General features: G+C 42.7%; 1 protein-coding gene across 1 annotated transcript in view; it reads right to left on the bottom strand.

Annotated features, from left to right (window-relative positions):
• Positions 1 to 4,520: 4,520 nt before the first annotated feature.
• The window catches only part of LOC112232970 (prospero homeobox protein 1-like), a 45,841-nt gene continuing 24,683 nt past the window's right edge, over positions 4,521 to 25,678 (bottom strand). Inside the window, exons 4-5 of the mRNA XM_024400311.2 lie at positions 23,763 to 23,957; positions 4,521 to 5,742 (exon numbers count right to left, since the gene is read on the bottom strand). Coding sequence (XP_024256079.1) covers positions 5,557 to 5,742; positions 23,763 to 23,957 — 381 coding nt within the window. The 3' untranslated portion in view covers positions 4,521 to 5,556. The remainder of the gene's footprint in view (positions 5,743 to 23,762; positions 23,958 to 25,678) is intronic.

Below are 25,678 nucleotides of genomic sequence, written 5' to 3'. Positions count from 1 at the left end.
ACAATCAATAAACCTGCAAAAACTACTGCTGTTGCTTCTATTCTCCTTTTAAGATACCAACAAATAACTTTTTTCTGCAATAGATCGAAACTAAGAAATCACAAAAAATACCATCGAAACGTTATGCTTCATGACACAATTCCTGCCAGAGATCCTTCCCAAAGGTTCACTCTATTATTAGCTTTTTAAATAGATTTACATTTTATCATTCTTAAAAAATACCATATTTATATGCATTTCGATAGCAATATTCTAGAAACCAAACAAACCCAAAATAAAAAGCAAACAAAAAATGTTTGTGTGGTGGTATTAAGGTCGTCATAATCCATTTAAATAAGAGTCCTTTAAAGCAGGAATAATCTGTTCATTGTAGCTGCACAACGCACAGGAACAACTTTTTAGGGCGGGGTTGTAGGAGGGGAGGGAGGGAGGGGGATATTAATCCATGTATCAGATAAAAGTGTCCTTCCTCTCCTTTGTCTTGTGTTACAGGATCTTTTAAGCCGTTGGCTGGTGCCTTGAGACTTTAAAACAAACCCATCCCCTCAATGAGAAATCCCTCTCCTGGCCTTTCTCAGGGATTGGATCTTAAGAAGAACAGTGTCTGGGGGTGAACATAATGAAGGGAGTAGCTCTCTGTCTTTCTCTCCTCTATTTTTTCCCAAACGCTATGTGTCGCCTTTGCAAGTCAAGCAGGTTAAGCACGCTGCTCCTTTGGATATTTTTTGACATACAGCGAACCAAAGCCGATGTGGCCAGGGGCAATGACAAGTAAGCACACACACATTACACACACACACACACACACACACACACACACACACACACACACACACACACACATACATGCGCATACAAATAAACAAACAAACAGACATACATACACACACATACAGTATGTGATCTTTCAGTGCTTAGAATGTACTTATCGAAGGTCAAGGAACTACTACTAACTATATTGTATCAGTAACAAAGCCAGAGCAGGCAGCTTCAAACAAAACAGGATAAAGGGATTCAACTAGATCAAAAAAAATGTATCAAAACAAAAAGCTAAATATTGAAAGTTAATGTATTTCACTGGAAATAAATCAAGGAATGGTGTATATATATATATATTAATGTATCAATTACTGAATAAACTAGGCATAAGCACTCTAATAAAATGATTCTGTATCATGGGCAGAGTCTTTGTATCAGGTCTTTGAGAGGTTCTACATTTCCCTCTAGGCTGAGTGGTGAACTCTAACCTTGTATTGTTCAGGAAGAAAGGGAGCAACTAGTGCTGAGCCATATTAATGATACAGAGAAGAAGAGAAGAGAGGAGGATATAGGAGGAGAAACGTGTCTGTGTCCACACAATTTCTGAATGTCTGTGTGTGTATTTTTATCTCAATTTTTTCCTGACCTTGTGACTTGACAAGGCAAAATTCTAGGCCCCAGTTTTAGGCTATAGCCATACTATGAGTTTTTTTCTGGTTAGATGACATGGTCAAGAAAATATCCCTCTCCTCCTCCCTCCCATTACCTACAGTATGGCGCTGACAAGAGGGCTGCCTCGCTTCTAGTCCTTAGGAAACTTTGCAACAAGCATATCACTACACTCACAATACCATCTGCTAACCATCTGTATGTGACCAATAAAATGTGATTTGATTTGATCTCTCCTCTCTCTAATATTCAGCAAGCCATCTATGTATTTACCTAGCCATCTATTTACCTAGCTACATATCTGTAAAAAAAATAATTACATCACAGAGTAGTACAGGGCTGTTGTAGTAAAATATTAAACCAACTTTTAATTTGCTTGGAGAGTAGCTTCATGTTGTATCCTCTTAGTTAATTGTAATTAGCTTCCTCACAGAATTAACAAGTTACTGTTAATGGTAAAAACCAAATTATTACCTAATAATTATAGTTTAGTTTCTCTGGGATTTAAGCACCATTGCATACCATTTCATCCCTGATTACAACCACAAGTAGCAGTAAGTAGCTCCTGTTACCTCATAGGACTGTTAAAGAAAACATTTCTACCTTCCATTTTATCCACACACTATCGTAAACTATGTATAGTACCAGTCAAGAGTTTGGACACACCTCCTCATTTCAGGGTTTTTCTTTATTTGTACTAAACCCTCCCTAATCCGGACGATGCTGGGCCAATTGTGTGCCGCCCTATGGACTACCAATCATGGCCGGTTGTGATACAGCCGGGGATCAAACCATGGTCTGTAGTGACACATCTAACACTGAGATTACCAGGACGTTTGCTCCGAGCATGTACTGACTAACTGGCAAGTGTCATCCCTGACATTTTCAACCTGTCCCTGACTGAGTCTGTAATACCAACATGTTTCAAGCAGACCACCATAGTCCGTGTGCCCAAGAACACTAAGTTTACCTGCCTAAATGACTAACGACCCGTAGCACTCACGTCTGTAGCCATGCAGTGCTTTGAATGTCTGGTCATGGCTCACATAAACACCATTATCCCAGAAACCCTAGACCCTTTCCAATTTGCATACCGTCCCAACAGATCCACAGATGATGCAATCTTGCACTCCACACTGCCCTTTCTCACCTGGACAAAAGGAACACATAAATGAGAATGCTATTCATTGACTACAGTTCAGCGTTCAACACCATAAGTGCCCTCAAATCCCATCACTAAGCTAGGACCCTGGGACTAAACACATCCCTCTGCAACTGGATCCTGGACTTTCTGACGGGTCGCCCCCAAGGTGGTAAGGGTAGATGACAACACATCTACCACGCTGATTCTCAACACAGGAGTCCCTCAGGGGTGCGTGCTCAGTCCTGTGCTGTACTCCCTGTTCACTCTGTTCACGACTCCAAAACCACCAGGAAAAGGAGGATTGATCACACCTCTATTCTCATCGACGGGGCTGTAGTGGAGCAGGCTGAGAGCTTCAAGTTCCTTGGTGTCCACATCACCAAAAACTATCATGGTCCAAACACACCAAGACAGTCATGAAGTGGGCTTGACAAAGTCTATTCCCCCTCAGGAGACTGAAAAGATTTGGAATGGATCCTCAGATCCTTAAAAAGTTCTACAGCTGCACCATTGAGAGCATCCTGACTGTTTGCATCACTGCCTGGTATGGCAACTGCAGAGGCACTACAGAGGGTAGTGCGTACAGCCCAGTACATCACTGGGGTCAAGCTTCCTGCCATCCAGGACCCCTACAACTTCTAACCCCAAGCTATAAGACTTCTGAACAGCTAATCAATTGACTACCCTGACTATTTGCATTCGTCTGCACACACACTTTAGTCTGCACACACACTTTTACACTGCTGCTATTCTCTGTTTATTATCTATGCATAGTCACTTGACCTCTACCTACATTTTATCTCAATTACCTCGACTAACCTGTGCCCCTACTCATTGACTCTGTACCAGTACCCCCTGTATATAGTAGCCTCGCTACTGTTATTTTAGTGCTGCTATTTAATAATATTTTACTTATTTATATTTTACTTAACACTTTTTTTTAACTGCATTGTTGGTTAAGGTCTTGTAAGTAAGCATTTCACTGTAAGGTCGACACCTGTTGTATTTGGCGCATGTGACAAATTTGATTTGATTTGAGATGCAGTGCCTTAGACCCGACCTCAACCAAATTCAGATGGTTTGGGATGAGTTGGACCAGCCAACAAGTGCTCAGCATATGTGGGAACTCCTTCAAGACTGTTGGAAAAGCATTCCAGGTGAAGCTGGTTGAGGGAATGCCAAGAGTGTGCAAAGCTCTCATTATCAACACTTTTTTGGTTACTTCATGATCCCATATGTGTTATTTCATAGCTGTGATGTCTTCACTATTATTCTACAATGTAGAAAAACTCTTGAATGAGTAGGTGTGTCCAAACCTTTGACTGGTAATGTATGTATGAACAAATGAATGAATGATGTAGTACTTAGTGAATGGCCCATAAATGTATGAAGATAACATGTACTCTTGATATTTCAATGCTGGAGTAAATGTGGAAATTCAACCTTGAAACAATAAGTCATAAACTCAAGCAGTAACTGGTCTGTCTTAATACCAAAAGGTCATAAGCTGCATGTCTCTATGTGTGTGTGTGTGTGTGTGTGTGTGTGTGTGTGTGTGTGTGTGTGTGTGTGTGTGTGTGTGTGTGTGTGTGTGTGTGTGTGTGTGTGTGTGTGTGTGTGTGTGTGTGTGTGTGTGTGTGTCACTGCCCCACACACCTCTGTATTTGTGCACTGCCACTGGTTGCACCATGTGCTCTTCCAAACCAACCTTTTACAGCAATGTTTTCTAGTTGTGCAAAGCTTAGGGTTGAGACTTCCCCTTGTGTATCTACTTGAGCCCCAGGACCGAAGCCTACTCTCTCTCCACTGTCTTCCCTATCAGCAGTGAAGTTCAAACAAAACTTGGACCTACACAAACAGAAAGAGGAGGGATGGGGAATATGAAAATGAGCAAGAGGTTTTTGCCCAAATTGCTGAGAGCAAAGTAATTATATGTAGAGAATTTATACTCTTTTGGAACAATAATAATAATTTATTTTCTGTAACGTTGTCAAGGGACAAATCTGGAAGTGCCAATCTGTATCAAGCAATGATGACAAATAATAATAATAAAAACAACAATAACAACAGGAAAAATAATATTAATAATATACACCCAATAAACACAATGTCCTAATCACAGAAAGCACACTTTAAAGTATCAAGGTCGAGCTCAGTAGATGACTGATACCAGTCCAGTTCCAGTATACCAATACAGACCAGTACTAGTATTCCAGTATAGTTCAGTAGTTAATAAAGCGTAGTGTAGTGTTGTCCTCCGTGGGATATCCATTGTATTGGCCACCTATTGGAGAGTCACCTCGCATAGTGGGGAGAGCCTATTGACGACCCCTCTCCCCTTTCGTAGTGTAGTGGGCCAAAATCTATTGGTGACCGCACTAGCATTGTAGGGTCATTCTTAGAGTAGGTAGGGTACAGGGTCGTGGGAAGCCCTTGCCTGGGCATAGTGAGGACCCCTATTTAGTGTTTCTAGTACATCAGGGCAGATAGATCAGGTTTCACACAGTCCAACCACCAAATAGCACGTGTCAAACTCAATCCATGGAGGGCGGGTCTTCGCCCCTCCCTTGTACTTGATTGATGAATTAAGGTCACTAATTAGTAAGGAACTCCCCACAACTGGTTGTCTAGGGCTTAAATGAAAGAAAAAAGAAAAAACCCCAGACAATAGGCCTTCCATCAAATGAGTTTGACACCCCTGCTCAATAGGATAAAATTATCTTCTGATCAGCAGAATCATTTAAAAAAAACGACTAATAATCATAATCATGATGAAATTAATAATAATAATAATAATAACAACAACACAATAGCTAGATAACTTGGACAGCCCAGTAGGCCTCAGATTGGGAGGAATGCAACTTCATACTTCATACATTCAAAAAAGCAAGAAAATCAGATCAAAATAAATAAATAAATAAAAACATGAAAAGCAAAAAAAGTGTCGTGGAGGGGGGGGGGGGTTGAAGTCAGGTCATGATAGGTTACTCGTGTAAGAGCTCCTGGAGACAGTTGGGCGACTTAAAGACCTCGGGCACCTCGCTGTCCAGCTTGCAGATCACCTTGTAGATGGCCTTCTTCCAGGATGGGTCCACGTCTTTTCCTGCCACAATGGCGTTGAAGAACTCACGCAGCGTGATTGTAGCCACCTCCAGGAACAGCTCTGGAACCTGCATCAACACAGACAGAAGACAGGGGGCGTTAGTTCAGGTTCTCCTGATGGCATGGTTCGTTGGAGCATGGTGATAGCAACACCATAGTTGTGGGTCTGATGACTGCCACATACATTGAATGTATGTATGAACTGTAACACTATATATGTATCTAAACGTATATTTCTAAACTGTGTGGTTCCAGCCCTGAATGCTGTTTGGCTGAAAGCCGTGGTATATGAGACCATATACCACCGGTATGGAAAAATATTCATTTTTACTGTTCTAATTATGTTAGTAGCCAGTTTATAATAGCAATAAGGCACCTCTGGGTTTTGTGGTATATGGCCAATATACCACGGCCAAGGGCTGTACCCAGGCACTGTGTTGCGTCGAGTATAAGAACAGTCCTTAGCCATGGAATATTGTCCATATACCACACCCCCTCAAGCCTTATTGCTTAAGTATATAATACCTAATAATATATTATAATATCAGAGACCTTCTATTAGTAATACTATTATTAAAACGTATCAAAATGTATTGTATATCACAACTTAGGTGAGAGTAGTAGTGTGGTAGAAAGTAATTGTATCATTTACAGTAACACACCGTTATCACAACAATAAAGGGTTGAGTTCGTGGCTGTATTGAGAAGCCTTGTGGTGTTCTGTAATATTGTGTATCACCTGTCTCTTTAGTCGCTACTTCCTAAAAAAAAATCAATGGATATATACAGTACACTTGTGTTGTGACTTATAATGGCTTATTTCTTGCAAATTCTCAGGTTTATATCCCACCCTCCTCCTCCCCCCTCCGCTCCCCCTGCTTCAGAAAGACGTCTTTATGAGTGTACTGTAAATATGACCCCACACAACAGCCTGAAAAGAGGAAGTAGTACTAAATGCTTTGGGAACACACAGACACACAGGCTCTTTAGTGTCCATGACAGCAAAGGTCACTGACACCATAGAACCTGGAAAATCTGTGACACCTTACCCCAAGCCAGCACACATACACATGTGTAGGAGCACACACACATGCACGTCCACACACATACACACACACCTGATTGAACCAAGTAGATGACACACCTCACACTGTGAGAGAGAGACACACATGCACACACACACGAGCGTGTACGCATGTACGCACGCACACACAGACACACACAGCCCTGATTTATTTGGCTGAACCGCTCTCCTTCACTCAAAGCCCCAGAGCAATGCAGGATTCAGGGGTCACCTGCTTGGTTAATGCTGACTGTCTCTCTGCCTGCCTCCCTCTGCAGCCACACACACACACACACATGTTCACACACACGTTCACACACATGTTCACACACATGTTCACACACACACACACACACACACACACACACACACACACACACACACACACACACACACACACACATACACACACAGGCAGACATGCGGGCAGACACACACACACCTGGCAGCTTACCCAAACGCCTGACAGTGAGCACTCCGCTCCTCTCCTCCTGTGTCCTGCAGATACTCATCAGGAGTGTCAGGACACAGCAAGGTTAGTGGCCACCGGAACACACAGACACACACACCCACACATACAGACACACACACACACACACACAACACACACAGGCACGGGACAACCAAACACCACCCTCAGTGTGATGAATGGAGTGTGTGTTTGTGTGTGTGTGTGCACACATGTTTGTGTGTGTGCAGGCATGTGTGTATGTCCACTGTTCTTTGTGTGACAAGGTGAGTCGTGAATAAGAAAGTGTACGTGTGAGAAAAGAGTGAGAAAAAATACAGCGCGTGAATGTATGTGTGCAGATTCAGCAAATGTGTGCCATCTAGGGATAACAGCAGTCAATACAACCTGCTGTACAAAACACCATATCTTACTGATGGATAACACTTTTACGACACAATAAAAAATTTAAAAAATCAGTGTTTGGCCCGGTGTCACCTGTGAAACACAGTGACACAATAAACTGGATGGCAGGAGACTGTGACTGTGTCCCCTATAGACACCAGACTGGTAGGCAGGCAAACTGGCAGGCAGCGGTCCAGTGCAGTACGAGACGCAGGGAGTGCCGCATTACTAAGAATATTCCTACAGGGAATTTCTCCTGACGTTTTGACTATATAAGGACAGCAAAATGCTGACTGCAAGGAGAAGGCAATGTCAAGCAGAAAAGGGTATTGGTATTTCAGATCCTCTTGACTGAGAGAGAGAGAGAGAGAGAGAGACAGAGAGAGAGAGAGAAAGAGAGAGAGCGGCAGGAGCAAGAGAGAGAGAGAGAGAGAGAGTTATTCTTGTCCCTGAGCCCTTTGTCTGTCATCGTGTGTGTGTGTGTGCTTACGAGCTGCCTGCTTGTCGTGGCCAACAGAGAGCTCTAACTGTTGTGTCCCCCTCTCCGTCCAACCTTTTTTCCTTGGGTCAGCTGTTGGACCTTTGTTCCAGAGGCGTTGGTGATCGCAGAATAAAGGTAGACGGGGGGGGGCAGTGAGAGAGTGTCCAAAACAAGAGCTTTCATGTAAAGTGATATTATGCTGCTCTTGCCCATTATAACACAATATGAGAGGAAGAGAGTAGGAGAAGAGGAGAGAGGGGGAGCCAGAGAAAGGAAGGACAAAAAAAGCGCCAGAGTGTTGTTTGGCGACAATAAAAGTTGTAATTTTTTACCCAGCATTCATTCATCCCGCTGTGTACCCTCTCACAACACGCATGTCGCTCACCCTCCACCTCTCCCCCTCCATGGCCCAACCCAAGTCCTGCTGTTAGGGTAGTAAATATTGATGAAGGAGAAGTGGACCTATCATCCCCCCTACTGAGGATGGAGGGGGTGAAACGAGAAAACGAGGGGGTTCCATGGACAAGCGGCACAGATGAGGCATTTAATCACTCTCATTCATCCTCTGTCTCTCCTACTCGCCCCTTCCTCTCTCATTCTCTCGCTCATTCTCTCTCTCTGTCTCTCTTTCCCCTTCTCTCTCTCTCTCATGACAGCTTGCTTTGAGACAGCAGGATAAGCTCTCTTGCAGAAAGGGGGAATCGGATTTCCTCTTTTTCTGATGGGGTAATAAAATATGGCAGAGGACAATGGCAGCTCCTAGACTGCTTGCTGGGGGATATTCACACAACATCATCCAGACTGTCTTAAGACTGCTTAAATCAACAGCAGAAAGGTAGCCAGCCAGGGGGCCTAAATCCACTACTGTTCAAGGGGCGGGAATCTGTGTTCTGCAAAGCCTGAGAAAGCTCCTCTAGGTGACTCAGGGTATAGTGTTTGTTTGGCCAGCGTGTTTTATGCCTGCCTTTGGGAACTGTCAGGAGATGTATTGCACCTTCTATTTGCTCAGCGCTGGACAAACAAAGAGAGAACCTAGAAGATAAGCACTGTGTGTGCTGGACAAGCCTTGAAAGAAGCACACCACACACAGAGCCCACATGCTCTGAGTTCCCCTGGGTTACAATGCCTTCGTAAAAGTATTCATCCCCCTTGGTGTTTTTCCTATTTTGTTGCATTACAACCTGTCATTTAAATGAATTTTGACATGTAATGGACATACACAAAATATTTTATATTGCTGAATTGAAAAGAAAAAAATATTTGATACACTGCCAATTTTGCAGGTTTTCCTACTTACAAAGCATGTAGAGGTCTGTCATTTTTATCATAGGTACACTTCAACTGTGAGAGACAGAATCTAAAATCCAGAAAATCACATTGTATGATTTTTAAGTAATTAATTGTAATTTTATTGCATGACATAAGTATTTGATCACCTACCAACCAGTAAGAATTCCAGCTCTCACAGACCTGTTAGTTTTTCTTTAAGAATCCCTCCTGTTCTCCACTCATTACCTGTATTAACTGCACCTGTTTGAACTCGTTACCTGTATAAAAGACACCTGTCCACACACTCAATCTAACAGACTCCAACCTCTCCACAATGGCCAAGACCAGAGAGCTGTATAAGGACAACAGGGATAAAACTGTAGACCTGCACAAGGCTGGGATGGGCTACAGGACAATAGGCAAGCAGCTTGGTGAGAAGGCCACAACTGTTGGCACAATTATTAGAAAATGGAAGAAGGTCAAGATGACGGTCAATCACCCTCGGTCTGGGGCTCCATGCAAGATCTCACCTCGTGGGGCATCAATGATCATGAGGAAGGTGAGGGATCAGCCCATAACTTCTCGACAGGACCTGGTCAATGACCTGAAGAGAGCTGGGACCACAGTCTCAAAGAAAGCAATTAGTAACACACTACGCCGTCATGGATTAAAATCCTGCAGCGCACGCAAGGTCCCCCTGCTCAAGCCAGTGCATGTCCAGGCCCGTCTGAAGTTTGCCAATGACCATCTGGATGATCCAGAGGAGGAATGGGAGAAGGTCATGTGGTCTGATGAGACAAAAATAGAGCTTTTTGGTCTAAACTCCACTCGCCGTGTTTGGAGGAAGAAGAAGGATGAGTACAACCCCAAGAACACCATCCCAACCGTGAAGCATGGAGGTGGAAACATCATTTTTTGGGGGATGCTTTTCTGCAAAGGGGACAGGACAACTGCACCATATTGAGGGGAGGATGGATGGGGCCATGTATCGCGAGTTCTTGGCCAACAACCTCCTTCCCTCAGTAAGAGCATTGAAGATGGGTCGTGGCTGGGTCTTCCAGGATGACAACGACTCGAAACACACAGCCAGGGCAACTAAGGAGTGGCTCCGTAATAAGCATCTCAAGGTCCTGGAGTGGCCTAGCCAGTCTCCAGACCTGAACCCAATAGAAAATACTTGGAGGGAGCTGAAAGTCCATATTTACCTAGCGACAGCCCCGGAACCTGAAGGATCTGGAGAAGGTCTGTATGGAGGAGTGGGCCAAAATCCCTGCTGCAGTGTGTGCAAACCTGGTCAAGAACTACAGGAAACGTATGATCTCTGTATTTGCAAAAAAAGGTTTCTGTACCAACTATTAAGCTCTGCTTTTCTGATGGATCAAATACTTATGTCATGCAATAAAATGCAAATAAATTACTTAAAAATCATACAATGTGATTTTCTGGATTTTTGTTTTAGATTCCGTCTCTCACAGTTGAAGTGTACCTATGATAAAAATTACAGAACTCTACATGCTTTGTAAGTAGAAAAACCTGCAAAATCAGCAGTGTATCAAATACTTGTTCTCCCCACTGTATGTATTCACCCCCTTTGCTATGAAGACCCTAAATAAGATCTGATGCAACCAATTACCTTCAGAAGTCACATAATTAGTGAAATAAAGTTCACCTGTGTGCAATCTAAGTGTCACATGATCTCAGTATATATACACCTCTTCTGAAAGGCCCCAGAGTCTGCAACACCACGAAGCAAGGGGCACCAACAAAGCAAGCAGCACTATGAAGACCAAGGAGCTCGTCAAAGAAGTCAGTTCTTGAGGGAAACCTGTTTTAGTCTTCCAGAGATTTGGGACTGGGATGGAGGTTCACCTTCCAGCAGGACAATGACCCTAAGCATACTGCTAAAGCAACACTCGAGTGGTTGAAGGGGAAAACTTTACATGTCTTGGAATGGCCTAGTCACAGCCCAGACCTCAATCCAATTGAGAATCTGTGGTATGACTTAAAGATTGCTGTACACCAGTGGAACCCATCCAACTTGAAGGAGCTGGAGCAGTTTTGTCTTGAAGAATGGGCAAAACTCCCAGTGGAAAGTTGTGCCAAGCTTATATGACATACCCCAAGAGACTGTCAGCTGTAATTGATGCAAAAGGTGGCTCTACAAAGTATTTACTTTGGGGTAGTGAATAGTTATGCACTCTCAAGTTTTCTGTTTTGTTGTCTTATTTCTTGTTTTATTCACAATAAAACATATTTAGCATCATCAAAGTGGTAAGCATGTTGTGTAAATCAAATGATACAAACCCTCAAAAAATCTATTTTAATTCCAGGTCGTAAGGCAAAAAAATAGGAAAAATGCCAAGAGGGGTGAATACTTTCGCAAGCCACTGTAATTCCTAACCTGCACCCGGACTGGGAGTAGGAACGCTTCCCATGTCTTTTGCTCTGGCTGAGGGCTCTGGCTGATTTTACTATTACACGGAATTCTGTGGAGGTTGAGCTCTGACAACGTAACACAATTTCTTTCAACATTTTACCAACTTCAAATTCTGAATGGTTGATGTTGGAAACTGTTCAGCAGGGAAACAGAATCGTAATTTATAAGATAAAATATAAGATCTTTGTTGAGCAAAACGTCAATCAATAATCTGCAACGGCTTTGATAAACTCTTGGACTGGGCTGTCAATTTGGGCAAACAGAACCAATGCCCATTCCTCCCCCTTCCTCCCTGTCTGTCTCCCGCCACCCCACTTTAGCTGATAAGACAATGCCATGGCTGAAGAGTCTAAGAGGAGAGGAGAGAAGAGAAGGACATTAAATGAAAGGAAAATAAAGAAAAGGAAAGAGAGGAGAAGGGGAAACTAACCTGAAAGCTGTGTAAATACGCTCCTTGTAGTACTGATAGTGGTAGGGTGGAGGTGGCCTTGGGGCCTTAGCTGAAGCCTTTAGGGGCTGCTGTCTTCCTGCATTTGGCTGCTGCATCGTGTGCTTTTCCTCACAGGAGAAAACACTGGGCTAGCGTCATCTGTGTGTTTCTCAAGGTGTACCACAGGCAGGGAGTGAAGGACGGGACAGTGTTGAAGACGCTGCTTTCCCTCATCCCTCATCCCTCCCATTCCCCGCAATCATATCCCTCTTATCCCCTCCCCTCCTCATTAACTCTCTCCAGATGGGTAGTAAGTTAGTCAGAGAGACCTGTCCATCATGAAAGACCTCTACATGTATGTTGTCATCTACTTTCCACAACTGCAAAATTCAAGGAACACAACCAATACTGCAATACAGGAGTGAAATGCAACTCTAGCTTTTGTGCTCTCTCAGTAATGTCTATTAAGATGAGCAAAAGGCACAATACTCTCTGACTGAAACACACAGCACACATTTCTTTATCTATTTGATATGCTCCCCAACCCAGCAAAGACCCAGCCGGTGATCTAAATGGGGGTCAGGGAGTGGTGTGTTGGGGCCTCTTATATCAGTAAGCCAAGCAAGCTCCCAGAGAGAGACCAGGAGGCGGAAATAAAGAGGGAATCTGGAAGATAGGACAGGGACATCTGGTGAGGAAGAGAATGGAGGGAGGGGAGGAGGAGAGATTGGAAGAATAGAAGAGCCAGGGCGGGCGAAGGAGCGTGTGGGTGGGCGGGTTGACAAAGATGGGGGCAGTAAGGAGCAGAGAGGAGGGGAATTAGGGAGAAAGGAAGAAGGGTGGATGAGAAAGAAAGAGAAAGGGAATAATGTTGCAGATTGGAGGAGGTATTGAGTTGGCAATCATTGACTGGGAAATGGGACGTGTGTGTGTGTGTGTGTGTGTGTGTGTGTGTGTGTGTGTGTGTGTGTGTGTGTGTGTGTGTGTGTGTGTGTGTGTGTGTGTGTGTGTGTGTGTGTGTGTGTGTGTGTGTGTGTGTGCGTGTGCGTGTGTGAGTGTAAGGGAGGGTCTTTGTCACATCTGCAGCTCTGATGCATACCCTGGTTATTCTGGCATTGGTCCCTTTGCCATGCTTCATTAGTCACACACACACACCGAAAACGTCCAGGAATAATGACATAATCAGCAGCTGTGCCACAAGGCAGGCTGCCCCTCACAAGGTGACCAGGGACAGAAGGTTGGGGGGGGATAGAAGACCAAATGGAGTGGAGTATGCAGTTATTCTCATTTAGTATATGGCTATGGAATATGAAGTGTGAAGGAGAGATATAGTATGTGTGTGTGTGTGTATGAGAGACAAGAGAAGTCAGAGCAAAGCAACAACCAAAAATGCAGAAAATAAATACATTTAAAAATGTAAAAAGAAAAGAGAAGTCAGACCACAAGGAGGTCCCATTAAGTAAGTCTACCCCACCCCTGGTGCTCCAGGCTTCAAGCACAGTTCTGCTCACTTAATAAGCACTCAGAAAATAAGTAGCTTCCTTTGACACACACACAAACATACATACACGGTCACATGCACACTAAAGACGGGACCTGCCATATTTTTCAAACAGAGGCCTTAAAGCTGCAGGACACTCAGTGAAGAGTGACCTGCAGCTCTCTTCTCTCCTTCATGATTTACCCTCTTTCTTTCCCCTTTCTACTAGAGGCTAATAACACAGAGATTGCTAATACTGTTTTGGTGCCTAAAACTAAAGTCTGCAAGGTTAACAGCTAAAACCATTTTTGTCACACACTCTCACAGCAACCTACAGTGCCAGTTACAGTAACACATTGTAAAACCAGGATAATGAAGATGTAAATGAATGTGAGCCTTACAGGCTGATCAGAGTGTTGCTCCTTCTTGCTCTCCTCAGGTCATCATTACTGTTCTCTATTAGACACTACAGTATGTATGCCAGAAACATGTCAAATCTATCTCTCTTTGTATCTGTCTATTTCTTTTTCACACACGCACAAACACACACACACACACACACACACGCACGCACGCAGACACTCACACACACACACACACACACGGCTTTTATTGAAAACACTACACCTGTGTGTGTCTGCTCTGTGTCCACTGGACACCTTTCAACCCCACACCCCCCAGAGTTAAATGCAGGTCAGTGATATGACCCACACACACACACAAACACACCACACACCACACCACATACACACACACACACCACACCAAACACACCCACTGTGTACCAGAGAGGAATGAGAGAATGAGACAGACAGAAGGGAAGAGGACAGACATTACCCTCTTGGAAAAGAGCAAATGTGAGGGAGGAGGAGAGTGAGGGAGCAAAGGGGAAGGAGATGTGAAGCTTAAGCAGTGCTATGGGGCACGGCAGTTGGAGAGACCCTGACCTTGGGACTATAAATCTGACATGTTCGTCAAAAATGTGTTATTCACATAGAGTGCTATTTACGTGGTCCTTTACATGTGAGATTTTTGAGTAAATGTAAGATGAAAAAAATAAAAAAATAAAAAAAATCTGTGCAAACACCTTTTAACTTGGTGCTAAAAGATTCCATCTGCAATCCAATTGCACAATGCTGGGTTGTCAATCCAAAATAATTGTATGTAAGGTGATATCATTTTTAAGTCATGAAAGAGGAATGCATCACAAAACATTTCTGACATCTGGGACTTGAAAAATACTCATAATCTCAAAACTACATTTTGCAGATAGAACCTTACAGTCCCAAGTCTTTGATTATTCATGTCATAGGTTCTGGTCCTCTTTTAAAATACACCACTTTTTCAGAAGAATGCTCTTTATAGTAGAAACAAATAAATACAGGTGCCTTTAGGAGAGGCATTTTGTCTTGTTTTGAGTCAATATGAAAACCTCCATCGAAGGGGTATTCACAAAAATTATAAACTTACCACATTGTATTGACAACTAGCAAGTCATTTATTGACTTTGGGTGTCAGAGACCAGACCAGTATATCAGTTTACTCATCCAGAGCTAAGCTTTAGCAAGGATATAGTGTATTTGTCATGTTAGGGAACTATTGCGAGATGTGAGATGAAGATGTATTACAGTTTTTTACAATCACTTTGTCACTAATTTTGGAACCTTGATGTCATTTTTCAAAACTCTAGACACAAAACTCAAAACCGATGATCAAAATGCACATTTTTCAAAACAAACACTTTTTCCAATTGCTTGGATACAATACACATAAAGCTAAGATCATTGAACTTTGAACTAAAACTTTGAACTAAAATCACCTGTTCAAAATGACACAACTTAACATCAAAGTATTACCATTTCAAAATGCAATTCACACATTACATCTGAGATGACTGTCTATTCATTTCATTACAATGATCTAACTATCAATTGATACAACTGCTCAAAATGATAAGGTACTGTTGCATTACTCTTAATGCATAGTTTTATGGAAACTGACAAACAATATTCCATGTTTAGATCATGAAAGTTTCAGGATAACGAGGTCCATTGACACCAATTACCATGGAACATGAACCAATTGGACTATATTATCTATGGATGTAATATTTCATCATCATTCTTTATCAGACACTGTTTCTATGGTCCCATGTACCACTTTTCCAGACCATGTTTTCAGATTTGACATTATTGTACACTCACTGGCCACTTTATTAGGTATATCTATCTAGTACTGGGTAGGACCCCCTTTTGCCCCCCTAGCTAAATCAGGTCTGTAGAGCTGATGGCATGACCTATGTCATCGTGTGGGATAATGTCAGGTTCCACCATGCTCAAATGGTGCAAGCATGGTTTCAGGCCCAACCACAATTTACCACCCTGTACTTAACCCCATACTCCCCTGTCCTTAACCCGATTGAGGAATTTTTCTCCACATGGAGATGGAAGGTACATGATAGGCGCCCTCACGAACAAGCCGCCCTTCTCCAGGCCATGGATGACGCATGCAATGACATCACGGCACACCAGTGTCAGGCCTGGATTCGCCATGCCCGAAGATTCTTCCCAAGATGTTTGGCTAATGAAAACATCCATTGTGATGTGGATGAGAACCTATGGCCAAATCCACAAGACAGGGTTGAGGGAAATATAGAAGTACAGTAATCAACCCTTTGTTTGGCTTTTTACAGTAAGCAAGGTGAAGAACACTGCAGTTGATGTTTTACTGTAGTTTTTTTCTTTTTGATAGCTAATTATTTTTGCTTTGATTCAAAGAAACCAATGTTGTGATTTTATTGTATTTTATCAATAAATGTGAGATTTCGTTCAATGATTCCAGTGTCTGTAATATTCTCTCTACTAGTCATTTTACAGTGATGCATTTACATGTAGTAGCATATTGAAACATGTATCACATATTTTGTACTACAATATTTAATGATTGTACGAACAACTACACAGTGAAACTATCGGTATCTTGTGTGTGGGTGATCTAAATTAATGTTACTATGGTATTTCATGACAAATGAGTTATTTGAACCAATGATTCCGCAAGTGCAATGTTTCTTTTAAAGATATGAATGCACAATGCAATGTTTTGAACTTTGGACAGCCTGTGTTACAAGTGATGACTGTTTTGAGTTTTGTGTCTAGAGTTTTGAAAAATGACCACTAGGTTCTGAAATTAGTGCCAAAGTGAAAGTAAAAAACTGTAATAAAGTTGATGATGAGACTAGAAAGAAGGAAGGGGGGCACCCGAGTGGTGCAGTAGCTGTGCCACTAGAGATCCTGGTTCGAGTCCAGGCTCTGTCGCAGCCGGCCGTGACCCGGAGACCCATGGGGCAGCGGGCTAGGGGAAGGCTTGGCCAGCAGGGATGCTCTTGTCTCCTATGGCAGTACACGGTCGCCAGGTGTACGGTGTTTGCTCCAACACATTGGTGTGGCTGGCTTTCGAGTTAAACCTGTTGCGACTCTAGGGGCAGTATTTTCATTTTTGGAAAAAAAACGTTCCCGTTTTAAACAGGATATTTTGTCAGGACAAGATGCTAGAATATGCATATAATTGACAGCTTTGGATAGAAAACACTCTAACGTTTCCAAAACTGTAAAGATATTGTCTGTGAGTATAACAGAACTGATGTTGCAGGCAAAAGCCTGAGAAAAATCCAATCCGGAAGTGCCCCAGGTTTTGAAAGTGCTGCGTTCCAATGAGTCCCTATTGAGCTGTGAACGTGCCATCAACGAGCTTACGCTTTCTACGTATTCCCCAAGGTGTCTACAGCATTGTGACGTAGTTTTACGCATTTATGTTGAAGAATAGCCGTAGGCGGCTACATGCGTAAGTGGTCACATGGTGGCTCCGAGAGAGATTCTCGCGTAAAATACAGAGGTAGCCATTACTCCAATCGGTCCCACTGAAAAACAAATTGTCCCGACGGATATATTATCGAATAGATATTAGAAAACCACCTTGAGGATTGGTTATAAACAATGTTTGCCATGTTTCTGTTGATATTATGGAGCTAATTTCGAATATTTTTCGGCGTTGTGGTGACCGCAATTTCCGGGTGATTTCTCAGCCAAACGTGAAGAACAAACGGAGCTATTTCGCCTACAAAAATAATATTTTGGGGAAAAAAAGAACTTTGGCTATCTACCTGGGAGTCTCGTGAGTGAAAACATCTGAAGTTCATCAAAGGTAAACGATTTAAGTTGATTGCTTTTCTGATTTTCATGACAAGGTTGCCTGCTGCTAGCAAGGCATAATGCTATGCTAGTCTATGATAAACTTACACAAATGCTTGTCTAGCGTTGGCTGTAAAGCATATTTTGAAAATCTGAGATGACAGGGTGATTAACAAAAGGCTAAGCTGTGTTCCAATATATTTCACTTGTGATTTTCATGAATAGGAAGATTTTCTAGGAAGATTTATGTCCGTTGCATTATGCTAATTAGTGTCAGGCGATGATTACGCTCCCGGACCCGGGTTTGAGAGTCACAAGAAGTTTTAAGCGGACAGTTGCAGCGATGGGAGTTGCAGCGATGGGACAACACTGTAACTACCAATTGGATACCACGGAATTGGGAGAAAAAAAGAAAGAAAGAAAGAAAGAAAGAAGGAAGGGTTTTCTCTTTAGTTAATCATTATACGTCTGTATGTTTCTGTTGTAATTGATATAATTGCATTCTTTGCTAGATAGAACCTTCTGACCAAACCCAGATTGACATTTCAGAGCCACATCGAGATTCCATCCCGCTAAAAAAGTTAATTTAGTTAGGATTTTAATGCTCTGCACTTTAGTAACATTAAAGGTTAGGACCTTAATGGGTTATGAAAGAAGAATTCACTACAAAACCTTTCTGAGATCTGGAATTTGAAAACTGTCATGCTCAATATCTCAGAACTATGCTTGTTCATATAAAACCTTATAGTAATAGTCCCAAGGTCTCAAGACAGCATCTGGTCTTAGCCTCTCTTAAGGTACCATTAATGGACAGGGACTGGAGAGGAGAGAGAGATGGAGAAGAGATAGGGATGGATACAAGGGAGAAGAGAAGGAAGGAGTGGTTTAGAGGAAAGCGGTAAAGCCAAGTTTCACTTGAACGGACAATAAAGTTTTCTATAATTTGGGGATTTTGTCGTTGATGAACATAAAACCCCTTGGCTATGAGAGAGTACAAACAGTTGGAGGGCAATTCAAACAGAGGGATGACAGATGGATGGATAGTCAAAAGAGGAAAAGAGACAAAAGTAGTGAGAGACGTCTTTCCAATACGAGGGAGCAGCTGATAAGGGTGGACACATGATACCCCGAGGATGAGTGTGTGTGTGTGTGCTGTCATTGGTACTTCACTCTCTAAATACAGAGATCATAGGGACTTCCTCTTTTAAATGCTCTGTAGGGTGTGTCCCTGTGCGTGTGTGTGTGTGTGTGTGTGTGTGTGTGTGTGTGTGTGTGTGTGTGTGTGTGTGTGTGTGTGTGTGTGTGTGTGTGTGTGAGGGAGGGAGGGAGGAGGGAGGGAGGGAGGGAGGGAGGGAGGGAGGGAGGGAGGGAGGGAGGGAGGGAGGGAGGGAGGGAGGGAGGGAGGGAGGGAGGGAGGGAGGGAGGGAGGGAGGGAGGGAGGGAGGGAGGGGGAGGGAGGGAGGGGGGGCCACTGATAGTGGAAACTTGGCCTAGTCCCTATGAGATGTTCCTTGAGCCATCATAAAAATGTATCTTCATCGCCCCCCACCCCTACTCTCTCTGCCTCTATTTCTGGCACTTTTTCTCCCACCATTCAGCCTTATGAAAGGGGGAGAGGAAATTGAGAGATATAGAAGAGAGGGAGACAGAGAGAAAGAAAGAGAGGAAGAAAAAGTGTTATGGTGTTTTGGGGTGTCAGGGAAGCATAGAAGGGACAGTTGCCTTATGGATGGGGAGTTTGACTTTTACGGCTAGACCAAATCTGGGAGGAGGACGGGGGTTAGACAGGGTATTTTGATGATGGGGCGAAAGAGAAGAGAGATATGGAAGAGAGAAGAGGGGAAGAAAGAGAGAGGGCTGAGAAAAAAGGATAGCAAGAGAGAGAGCTGGGGCAGGTAATTAACACAGGCTCTTTAATTACAGCTGGTATTCACTGTGCCAGAAGGAATGTGGCAATTATGCCATAAAAACTTCCTAATGGGGGAAAACAGAACAGGGGGAGAGGAGGGGATGGAGGGCGGTGGAAGGGGGGGCAGAAGACATGCAAAAAGTGGGATGAAAGAATGAAAGGAGCGAGGCAACAGAAGGAAGAGAGAAAGAAAGATGGGAGAGAAATGAAAGAGGAGAGGAAACAATAACTACAAAAGAAGAGCTCAGGAGTGTATTAGTGAGACGGGAGTGTATTAGTGAGACGGGAGTGCGTTAGTGGAGCACAGTGACAGATCAGAATATCATCAAACAAGAAAAAGCACAGACCTGTGTGTGTGTGCGTGTCTTGTGAGTCAGAGATGTGAAGTGTAGATTGAAAAATACTGGATGTGTATCTAGATGCCCCCAAGACCCCTTTCTATAGATCACTGCCCTTCCTTCTCCTTGGGGGCATCTAGATACAAATCCAGTATATTTCTATCTACACCTCACATCTCTGACTCACAGGGCACACACACACACACACACACACACACACACACACACACACACACACACACACACACACACCAGACAGACAAAACACCCTCACACGCATGCACTGGCAGACTTCACACGGGCCAAGGCAGTTCGTTTGTGTCGGCATGGTGTATTTGCATCGCTGGGCAAATTTTTCTTGTGCTCCTCTGTAATCAGCTCTTATATCTCCCAGACACCTGCCGCGAAAAACCTTAATATGCAAAACGTCTACACCCTCCTCCCCCACACCCCCGTACCAGCTCCTCAGTCAATAGAAGACTTATTCACCTGCACCATCTCTTTCTCTCCCTCTCCCTCTCCCTCTCTCTGTCTGCTTGCAAATTTCTACATTCATGTATGTAAATTGAGAGTTCCCTAAGCCAGGCCAAGGCTAGTTTCCTGGTACAGGAGAAGAATGCCTGGTCTGTCTTGTCTGATTTGAGTTGGGGAACTTGGGTTGCTGTTATGCTGTACATTTTGTCCTTATGACTTCATATGGAAGTGCTTCTGTTCCTCTTAGAGTAGTTCAAATCCCAAAGAGGGCCAAGAGTGTATGGGGGAGGTGTGTGTGTGTTTATGTGTATGTGTGTGGGTGTGAGGAGAGAAGAAGAGCCCCAACAGACACATAACGGACATAGGAGAGGGAGAGAGAGGCACTTTAAATGTGAGCGCTGCAGAATTCCCCTACCACAAGGGCACTCTCCGCAAAGCATTGTCTTTCTCTCTTATCCTTCTTTCTCCCTCTCTCTGCCCCTTTTCTCCCCCTTTTCATCTTCTCTCTATTCCCGCCGCTCTCCCCCTACATCGCTCCCTTTTCTATCCATCTCCCTCTCTGCCCGTCTTTTTTCTCTCTCTCCCTCTTCCTTTGGCTAAAGCAGTGGGACGCTTAACCTTGACAACAGTGAGATTTTCCCTCCTGAAAGTGACACACAAACACACACACACACACATGCACACACACACACACACTGGAGAAGTGCTCCGCCAGCACGGCGGCCGGTCCAAGGGACGGCTGTACCCTTCGAGGTGAGCAGGACACTGGGAAATGCAGCAACAACAAAACACACACACCCACTACTCCAGGCCATTCTCAGCTGCAGACTTTTAAAGGCCTATTGTCAGCTGACATTGAAGGCATATTGTGCTGGACTTGATGTTCTGCCACGTTCATAAGCCTTTAGAACACTCTTACTGTAGTTCTCTCTTAGTGAACACAAGAGGCTGTTTTTTAATGAGCTTTTTTTGTTTTTGATAAGTCATTGAGTTGTTGATTGGATATACAGTATCTGGATGTTTTTACCCACGGAGTTGCAGGACTGATGGCTGGTTGACTTGTCTGGTTTGGCTAGCTAGCTAGCTATTTTTTGCATTTAAAATATGCAACCCAGCACTGGGTGCTTCTTGATCAATGAAACCTGACTGCATTACTGAAATGGCAGAGAGCTCATAGGGAGGATGACGACTGCTCTGGACTAATGTGTGCTGGGCTGTTAGCGCTGTAGCAGCCGCAGAGGAACCACCCAAGTAGGTGCTACACGTTAGTTGTGGAGGACTATCAAGTCCAGGCTACAGAGAGGCTGAGCGGAGGGCGACATCATGGTCAGCAAGCCAACTCCATCACCATCATCTAGCATCACCTCCATCACCATCATCTAACTCAGTTTAGGAGCCTGGGATTGCTGATCTTCTGAGGGAGGCCTGCTCTAGACTATGACAATGTAGTCCTGTCCTTTGTTTTGTTACGTGTTATATGTGTAACCCAAGTAAGCCTAGTAGGCTAGGTCTATTGTGTAGGCTAGGTCTACTGTGTAGGCTAGGTCTACTGTGTAGGCTAGGCCTACTAGGTCATACTTGCAAACATTAGCAAAAGTTTAAGTTTAGCCCGGACCTCCGTCTCAAAACGCAGATCAGTCAATTCAAATCGTTGACGTAGTTGGATGTGATCCAACACTTGTTCATGAAAATGCACTTAAGAGGCCCTTCCCACTGGGCAAACATATGTTGAATCAACATTGTTTCCACGTTATTTCAACCCACCAAAAACTATGTGATGATGTTGAATTAACGTTTGCAAAACGTTATCACCGTAAGGGCATTTCATATTGTTTTCACCCAACTTTGAACCTAAATCCAATAAAAATGTGAACTTTTTTGTTGATTCAGGTTGAATTCACGTTAGTGAAATCAACCACGTGTAAATCAAAACTAGACGTTGAACTGATCTGGTCTGTGCCCAGTGGTTAGCTCCTCGTATTTGTCGCAGATTGTAGCAAGGGTGCGAATTCCACATGTTCACCCCCCGCCCTTTGAAATGTATAATTACGTTCATACGTTCATAGTTTTTGAGTGTGTTGAGAAGAAATGCATAGCGAAAACCTTAAATTAAGATTACGAATACATTTAATGAGGAGCTTCTTGTTGGAGTCCCTCTTGCATACCGACACATACAGTAGGCACTGGCACTGCTACATAAATAATCATTGCTACTATAGGCTATGTTACGTAAATGTTTTATATGTATAATAATATTCATCCACTTTTTCACATATGGGTTATTTTAATCAAGGATCAATGACCAACAGTGAACAGTGTTTTCCTTAACAAAAATGCTTGACGCGAGGGGGGCTCAAACCCACAGTTAATGTGGCCGGTCAATGAAGCAATGATGAAGACGGTATATGACAACTTAAATGTTGTATAGACCTACTTTATCTTTTTTTCCTTAAAAGCGCATGTAAAGTGTATCTGAAACGGATGAGCAAAAACGTGGGATTTTCTCATATACCTGTATGTGAAAACTTCTAACGTTAGTAGCTAGTAGCCTAGTCAAGGATCTTGAAATATTGGCACTCTACACTTGAGACAGACCAAGTAGAACAAAAGTATCATTGTCAGCTAGTGAGGTTACCATAGGCCTAACGTGTGCCAGGTTATCTGGTGGGACCAGCTCCAATGTAACTTTCTATCACATGCAATGACGTTGACAATTGTAATTGGCTGATGCCAATGACAAGGAGGTCCAGGCTAAATTGTAAACTTTTTCTCATGTTCCGAAGTATGGACCTATTACGTTTATGTTTGTTAGTTTCTTAACTATTTATTTAAGAGGACCACAATTCATCCTTGATGATTTTAAATCCATGCACGTGTGGTTGTATTGTGTTTTAAATTGTCAAAGAAATCTATCTAGTCCACTAAGGGGAACTCACCCTTTCCAGGTAGTGTATGTATACTGTATGTTTGGTCTCAGGACACTTTTATTCTACATAAAAAAAATACTGAGTGAGCTGACAGGTAGTGAGTAGTACTGAATAAGTGTCGCACTTAACGGTGTCCTACCTCAACAACATTAGCCTTATTAAACTGTGCATCACATTAGTTTTCAGGCGAGGCTATTGTCGCACAGCAGTAAATGGGTGTCGCACTAAAAGCGGTTCTACCTCAAAGTCGTTGGCCTTGTTGTAGTGCATGTTGAGGGCTCGGTAGAGCTCGCAGTCGCGGCTGACGCTCATCTCCTCCACTCCGGTGACACCGTCGTTGATGGCCTGCCGGGCAAACTTCTCCATCTGGATGTAGTAGAACTCCCGGAAGTTACTGAACCACTTGATGAGCTGGGACGTGATGCAGCGGTTAAACTACAGGAGAGGAGAGAGGCTTTAATAATAAGGATTATATGACAATACTGTCACACTATAGAAGTTAACAGGATTGGGATCAATTCAGAATTTTGGAATTAACCTCAATTCAACTCACAAGTTGATATTTGAATTGAATGGCCACACCTCACAGGATGTCGAAATTGAATTTGAGTTTGTGACAGGAAATATAATTTAATTCAGTGCAATTCAATGAAATTGCACTCAGTCATAGAACATGAGTGTTTCATTGAATCTCACAGGTCACACTTCCAGACCCCAAAGAACATGTCACTTTTCTCTAGCACCAAAGAACATATCACTTAGAAACAATGTTCATATACTCTTTTAACCTTAGTGTGTGGAAAGGCAATTATATTTTCTCGACAAACAATGCAGTTATATTAGACGCTACCTTATTATGTTATGTATTCTAAAGCCACAATCCGTGATTGGTGCAAAGATTTTGTGGACATGTACTTTATGGATGTAATGTAAACCCATTGATTCTTGGAGAGAATGTAACCCCCCCCCATGGTTACAAACAATACAATGTAAACGACCAATTTAAAACATATGGGACAATAGCTCTATCACTTAGCATAGACTTGTTCCCAAAAATGTTAGCTAAAACTCAGCTGGGTGCTTAACATGCAGCTAAGCTAATGACAGCAATTTGGCCCAATAGTCCTTGCATCCAAAGCCTTGTTAGTGAATTTGAGGGTGGAAAGTAACATTATTCAGATCACATCTCTAAGCTTTTTGTGACAAGAAGCCATTTTGTCTTGATTTTCAAATTATGTATTTTAGGTTAAACTAATGCATTCTGGGAAATGTAGTATTTACCCCATATTAAACTAAATGTAGGTGATTAATGAAATATAACAACTTAGGATAATATTTGCATTAAGATTTGGTTTTTCTTGATCATTAATTTGAAGAGTTTGTCCTGAAAATTGTACAAGATGTTTATTTGTATAGACTAGACCTAATATAAAATAGAAGAGGCATTTGAATTTCAATGAGTTTAACTGAATTAAATTATATTTCCTTTAATTGAAATTGTGATTCTGATCGTTTTTACTACATCAAATTCAATTCAAATTCAAGAATTGAATTGGAATTCAGGAGGCATTCTCAATTCAATTCTGAATTGAGCCCAACCCTGGTAGTTAAACTGTGAGAGATAAAGGGTCAGAGAGATTTCAAATAATAATTATCATAATTATGAAAATAATTATTTAATAAATAATGGTTATTTATTTAACCTGGATAATTAATTGACATCATGATAATACCAACACTGATAATATTGGATTTTATTTTATTTGACATTATAAAGTATATAGGGCCACATTATTGTGCAGAACCAATTGTTTTAAGGCTTTCTGGGCTCTGTGATGAAGACATCAATGTTGAGCGTAGTTAAGGGGGCATAGGGGGATTCATATCACATCAGGGAGTCTGGAGGCAGGATGATAACAGAGAGAGAGATACAAGACAAGAGAGAGAAAGACCGCAGCAGGACTAAGAGAGAGAAGATAATAAAGAGAGACATAAAGTAAGACAGAAGGAGAGAGAAAAAAAGAGCAAGCGTGTGTGTCTGTTACTCTTTTCCCTGGGGGACCGGACCTCCCCCTATCATAACCGGGGCTGGGAGGGGAGCGACCACAAACACATAATTGACCAGGAAAACGATTAAGTCATCATCTAAAGCTCCC

The sequence above is a fragment of the Oncorhynchus tshawytscha genome, linkage group LG05, assembly GCF_018296145.1.
Source record: "Oncorhynchus tshawytscha isolate Ot180627B linkage group LG05, Otsh_v2.0, whole genome shotgun sequence".
Taxonomy (NCBI): Eukaryota; Metazoa; Chordata; class Actinopteri; order Salmoniformes; family Salmonidae; genus Oncorhynchus; species Oncorhynchus tshawytscha.
The sequence above is the reverse complement of the archived record's forward strand: the minus strand, read 5'-3'. Positions and strand labels throughout refer to the sequence as shown.